Source organism: Anas acuta, chromosome 3, assembly GCF_963932015.1.
Source record: "Anas acuta chromosome 3, bAnaAcu1.1, whole genome shotgun sequence".
Classification (NCBI taxonomy): Eukaryota; Metazoa; Chordata; class Aves; order Anseriformes; family Anatidae; genus Anas; species Anas acuta.
In genome coordinates this window covers 43,061,632-43,068,028 of record NC_088981.1, presented here as the reverse complement: position 1 = coordinate 43,068,028, position 6,397 = coordinate 43,061,632, and the positions used below count along the sequence as shown (strand labels likewise).

Sequence of the window (6,397 nt, the reverse complement as noted above, 5' to 3'; positions counted from 1 at the left end):
CTCCACCTTTACCAAACTGCTTTGGGTTTGGTTTTTCGGTCTGCAGCTGTTGCACAAAGGCAAAGGTCCTTCTGGCAGGCAGGGAGGCTGTCAGAGGTAACGTGGGGTAAGAGTTAATGTGGGGTATATACAATAAGGAAGCATCTGCTCTGTATAAAGTCAAGAAGCGTTTAACTATTCAATGTGAAGTCAGGAAGCTTTTTACTGCTCAATATTTAGCTTTCAAACACCCACTTGCCCTGGCATTGCGTGCAGGTTGGGGGGGGGAGGAAAACCACAAAGGTCTGGCCGAGAGCTGCCCGACCCCCGCGCTGCCCCACCGCCCGGGGCCGGCGCTACCGAGGCGGCGGCGCTGATTGCCGCGGGCAGCGCTACGGGAGGCACCTGCTGCGCGCTGCAGGCGGCGCCGCCAGCACGGCACAGCTCGGTACAGCACAGCACGGCTCCATAGGGCTCGGTACAACACAGCCCGGCCCGGTACGGCTCCGTACAGCCCGGCCCAGGAGGCGGGGCGGGCAGCGGGCGGTGCCTCCCCGGCTTGGAGCCGGGCCGGCCCTTCCCGTCGCCGCTCGCCGCTGGCCGCCGCCGCAGCATGAGCGGGCCGGGGCTGCCGGGTCCCGGCTCGGGCTCGGGGCTGCCGCCGCTGCCCAAGAGCCTGAGCGGGCTGCTCAACTCCTCCTCCTCCGGCGGCGGCGGCCAGGGCGGGCGCTGGCGGGACCTGGAGCGGCTGTACGCGCAGAAGTCCCGCATCCAGGACGAGCTGAGCGGCGGCGGCCGGGGCTCGCCGCGGCCCCCCAAGCCCCCCAACCTGGACGCGGCGCTGGCCCTGCTCCGCAAGGAGATGGTGAGGGGCGGCGGGGGGAGGGGGGCGGCGGGGAGCCGCATCGCGGCCTCCGGGAGGCCGAGGCCTGTCTGGGCCAGGGCTCGGCCTCCGGGGCTTTGTCCCCTTCGCTGAGCCCGGGGAGAGGCTTTGTGCTTTGTGCCCCCTCCCGAGGGTGCCCGGCTGTGGGGGGCGCAGCGGCGGCCATGGGAGCGGGGCGCCCCCCCCCCAGCGCTATTGGGGGCTGTAGGGGAGGGTTAGCGCCCGTCCAGGGGGAGCAAGCCCCGGCAGGGCTCTTCTTCGGGCTTTGTTTTGGGTCTGTAGAGCCGTGGCAGAGGCAGAGCTCCTCCTGAACCAGCGATTAAAGGCGGGTTGGGGTGGCTTGTGCCAGGTGCGGCTGCAGTGAGTAACAAGCGACGGGCATTACGCGCCCTGCGCTCCCAAACAAGGCACGGGACGGCTAAAATCTGCCCTTTACAAGGCCTTTTTATTCCTAACCGTGCCAAAAACATGCTTTGAACGTGAGATACTGTTGAGAAACCTGTGTGTAGCTTCAGAAGGATGTGCAGCCTGAGTCTGCCGTGAATGTGCCAACAAGTAATTCAGGTAAAGTTTGAGGCAGCCCTAAAATTGCTCTGAAGCACAGGCAGCACAAGTGGCCGTCCACCCCAGTTGTTTTTTTCCCTATAGTCTAATAAAGGAACACAAAAACATGATCCTACTCATCGTAATCCTTCCCGAAAAAGCAAAGGTAGCTCTTATAAAAAGTCTAATTTATTTTTCCTAATGGAAAATCAAACGAGATGCTGGTTAAAGTCATTTGACACCCGCATTCCCCTTTGATACTCAGTTATCCTTGATGATAACTTGATAAAACCCTTCTGAAGAAAAAAAACACTTTGCCTCCAAACACATCAAAGGCGTTCAAGCAACAGTCTCCGCAGTTCCAGGTGTGCTTTTTTTGTGGCCGGTACAAATTAGAGAGAGACTCACATCCTAATAGCCCGTCTTTCATCAAGCGGGTAACAGCACGTTGTTATTGATGTTGAACGCTCTTCCTCGCACCAGTCAAAGATAGCATTACAACTGGGTAATGAGCTTACCCCAAAAATTCAGCACCGAATGGGGAAGCTATGCATAGCAGCATCTTCTCCTGCAAGATCCTCTGTGTGGGTTTTTTAAGACGGGAAGGTGTTAGATTTAGATGCTTTGCGGGGGGACTGGATCATGAGGAAAAGAGTCGACAGCAGGGGAGTGTGCAGTGGGCTGCCCCGTGGGTGCTGTGAGGAAACCTGAGTCAGACTCAGCCTGACTGGGATTAAAAACTTCATGCTTGTGCTAGTAAGCCCAGACGTTTCTTCAGGCTTTTGCTACCTCCAAGATGGTACTTGAAAGTTGTGAAGAGCTAGACGCTGTGTTTCTTTTTCAGCAGATCTCCTGTTCGTGTTTGAGTGCTTGACGCTGGTGACAGCTATGGGTGTTAAGGTCTGATGAATTAATTCTGCTGAGCAATGTCTCTCTCTGAGATTAGAGTTAGGTGTAGAATTAATTGTTCTTCACTGGAGTGCTTCACCAAGAAGGAAATTCTTGTGCATTCCTTCAGAGACAAAGATCTTGCATCTGGAATCTCTCTTCTGTCTCCAGGTTGAATTTCCTTGCTCAACCCATTCCCTTTATTCCTAATCCCTCTTTGAAAAATTCCTCACCACAGCCTTGGCCCTCAGCGCTGATGCAAGTTTGCTTAATCTTTCGGATGTTTACACGTAATAGTTTTAAGCCCAGCTTCACAGAATTCTTTCTTACCTGAGGTGAGCAGTTTGTTTAGATGGGGCAAGCCAAACCCCTTTAACTGCCAGCCATAAAGGCTGACGATCAGACTTTATTCTTGGGCAGGTAAACATTCATTAGCTTAACACCTCTGAAGAAATTACCTTAGTAGGACTTGAATAGATGGAGGGGCCTGGATATGGTACAAATACCTCCTTTTCATTTTCCCCTGTGTAGTCTTTCTTTTTTTTTTTTTTTTTTTTTTTTTTTTAACAAATTTCTGCCGAAGGGGATTTGTCCAGGTGCTGTTCTCCTCTTGCAGCATACAGGAAGACTCAGAAGACACCACTAAGTGAATTTTGTTTCTTTGCTTACTGCAGACTGTTTGCTTAAACAAGGAGAGAGAAAGCGGGCAGTAGAGTTCTATAAATAAATTAAAAAAAAAAAAAAAAAAGGAGATGGGGAAGAAGAGCAGTGTTGATCTGAGGGTATTGAAAGGCACATCTGTAATCTGCTGGCCACTAGCATAACATTCCTGAGCTTGCTCCAAGTCTTGGCCTAAAAGGCATGAAAGCATTAATGGTCTGGTCTATAGGAGACATGATGTCTGGGCTTCTTGGCCTGACCAGGTAATGCACATTGGCTCTGAAAGACGCTGTATCCTATCTAAGTTGGAGTGGCATTGTGTGTGATGCTTGTTTTCCCTCTTACCACCTTTAGAAAAAGGAGCTCATCGGATAATTCAGGCTGGTAGGGACCTGAGGAATGCCAGAGAAAGATCTTCATATTAACCCCTTGTGGTTTTCTCATGTGCTGGATGTATTTCTTAGAATTTAAACACGTAAGGAAAGGTTTTGGAGAAGAATTCTCATTCTGTGTAACACGCAACCTGGCTGCGAGGCTGCAGTAAAGGCTACATTTTTTTCCTCATCTTCAAATACAAATTATAGCAAAAAAAAAACATGCAAAACTTTATGAAAATGTGTCTTGGTATAGCCTGTTAGCTTAACACTTCCTATTCTAAAATTTAGGCATAACAGCTGCTTCTTGAAAAACGTTATTTTGGGTAGTGGTTTAAATTTACTGCAAGAGGGAACCTACACTTAATTTGATCTCGCCTGCGTAGGTGAAAATGTCAAAGGAACTCTCTGTTCTGCTGCCACAGAGGGAAACCACTTCAAGTTAAATGACTGGCTTTATTTTACTTTTCAGTGTAATGTACACATTTATGCCTGAAATACAGATGCAGACCACAAGGTAACTTCCTTTGCTGTTGCTCCAAGTCTTTAATTAGACCTGGAGCTGATATTTTAGAAATTTGGGGGACACAAAATATTAGGGTCTTCATTACAAAGCAAGCCCGTGCATGTCAAACTCTGGGAGTACCAAAAGGACTCTTGAGTAGCACGCAAAGACACACGTCACTGCTTGCAAACCTGCCGAGTGTTTTTATCTGATTCAGCTTTAGTGTTGCTGCCTTCAAGTGGCGTGCTGTATTGTGTTAGACAGTGAGCCTTGTCGAGGCAAACACGTCAGCTGCCTGTGTATGTCAGTATAGAAAAGAAAACTGAGTAGAGAGAGACCTCACCGTGAAGTGGGACACCCGTCAGAGCTGCATTTGCAAATCTTTATCCAGGCAGTTTTAAACAAAAGCAGACAGACGTATGAAAGATGTGTGGTGATACTGGAAAAGTGTGTCTTTGGCATTGTTGCAGTAAAAGCATTATGCTGCCAATGAAATTGAACTTGTAATAATGGTGGTTTTTTGGTTGGTTTTTGTTTTTCTTTCTCTCCCGCTCCTCTCCCCTCAGGTTGGCCTTCGGCAGCTAGATATGTCGTTACTGTGTCAGCTCTACTCCCTCTATGAGTCCATTCAAGAATACAAAGGTGCCTGCCAAGCTGACTCTAACGCAGACTGCACGTATGCTATGGAAAATGGCTTTTTTGATGAAGAGGAGGAATACTTCTAGAAAGAAGACTAATCTCCAGGCTGGCCTAGGTTCCTTTGTCCTTCTCTCCCTGTACTACACATCACGAAGAATGACTGGAATCTCTACGGATCTCTCTTCCTGAGGAGGAACACCCAGCTACCCCAACTGGTGTTAAATTCACTTATTTTAACAAGCTGTCAGTACAAGTTACTCATGCAAATACCACTTGAGCAAAGTGCTGTACTATAACTTTTGAAGAGTTCTCAAGCATGTTTGACAAGAGTTTTCAGTTTAATTTGCAAGGTGGGTGTTTTCAACTTACGAATATCGGTAGCTTATAACTGGAATTTTGACCATAGAAGACAGCAGTGACTTCCTGAGTTGTAATAACTCCTTAAGGGGGGGAGGGAAGCCTCCGCTGTGGTGTAAATAGCTGTGATTTATTTCTTTTTTTTGTCAACAGTATTGATAAATGCATTTTGAACAGGTATCTGGATGCACGCACATCCTTAGCTCTGTTAAGCTAGTTCTGCTCTTATCAGCTGCATCCAGTTTTGTACTGGGTGGATTGTTTACACAGTTTAATTTTTTTCTTCTTAAGCTAATTTTGACTTTTCCTTATACCGAGCTTACAAGCTGTACGTGTGACAGTGAATGCTATCAGCAGTTTTTTTTCCTGTTGATCTAATTCACTTTCTTGGTACTGCCACTTGGCATTAACTTTTATACTATTGTCTGGATTTCTCGCATAAACACAGTTCTTTGACCTGCTAAACTCTGTTCTCAAATGGTTTGCTTAGCTTTTGCTACACTGGGTAGTAAAAGCACCGACTCAAACATAGTTTGTCTGCCACTGTGTGGCTTGGAAATAACGTGAACTCTTGTGCAAGTGTTCTCGATCATATGAAGAATAAGGAAACCTCTCATATGACAAAATGGGACAAATTGCAATATTTTATACTGGGTGAACTTTGTTTCTGTAAGGTAGACTACAGCTCTTTTTAAAAATGCAGAATAAGTATTTTGAGCACATACTTTGCATACGTTAAAACTTTTTATACTAACTTGTTCTTTGAAGTATAACTTATTTTTGTTTTCAGAACTTACTAAAGCACTCAGTTGTTTTTTTTTTTAATTCCGTAGTGTGTATCTGCAATGTTTCATTAGCTTGGAATATATGAGTTGCCACAATTTTGCTCTTCCCCCAACTCTGTTTTAAATAAAATCAGCTCCCAAAGCGATTTTTTTCATTTCGAACTTTCATTTTAAAGATTGCTGTAAATCACAGTGCCTGAATCTTGACACAAGCTAATAATTAAGGGCTTTAATCTCAAAGGGTTTTTGCATGGTTTATGTCTGGCATGCATACAGTTTACAGAAAGAATTGGAGACAAATTCTGGGGTAGTTCCTCTCTTAGTTTTTAGCAAATGCTAGGATGTTGCAGTGATAAAAGCAAAGAGACTTCCAGGGTGGAGTTTTTGTGCATTCTCTCTAAAACTGGCTTCTTTTAGTAGAATTTAATGGCCACAAGAGTAAAGACTGTGTTGTAATTGTGTATGTGCTTAAGCTCTTAAACTAGTCTGTGAAAATGGTTGGATTTTTTTGTTGTTGTTAATTCTGGTCTAATTACTTCACTCACAAAACTAAAATGAAAAGGCAAACACAAATAATCCAAATGGCTACATTTAAAATGTGTGTGCGTACATAGACACACGAGCGTACAACTTCATGCTTTGACCTAGGAATGTATCCGTTTTGAATATAATTTGCTGTGCTTTTGGTATTTATATGAGGCTTTTTCTAGTCTGTTGAAATACTGCTATTTTCTTGCTCTTTCAAAAAAAAAATAAAAATAAAAGCATGATGCTTAGCATAACA

At 45.9% G+C, this 6,397-nt stretch overlaps 1 protein-coding gene across 1 annotated transcript; it reads left to right on the top strand.

Annotated features, from left to right (window-relative positions):
- The first annotated feature begins 487 nt into the window (after positions 1 to 487).
- Positions 488 to 6,397, top strand: FAM89A (family with sequence similarity 89 member A). The gene is made up of 2 exons (XM_068676832.1): positions 488 to 844; positions 4,399 to 6,397. Exons 1-2 carry the CDS (start codon positions 593 to 595, stop codon positions 4,555 to 4,557), a joined length of 411 nt encoding a protein of 136 aa, XP_068532933.1. The 5' UTR covers positions 488 to 592; the 3' UTR covers positions 4,558 to 6,397.

Excerpts from the sequence above, each read along its gene's own strand:
- FAM89A (XM_068676832.1), top strand. The coding sequence starts at position 593 with ATGAGCGGGCCGGGGCTGCCGGGTCCCGGCTCGGGCTCGGGGCTGCCG. Across the intron at positions 845-4,398 it reads CCCTGCTCCGCAAGGAGATG|GTTGGCCTTCGGCAGCTAGA; the intron begins GTGAGGGGCGGC and ends CTCTCCCCTCAG.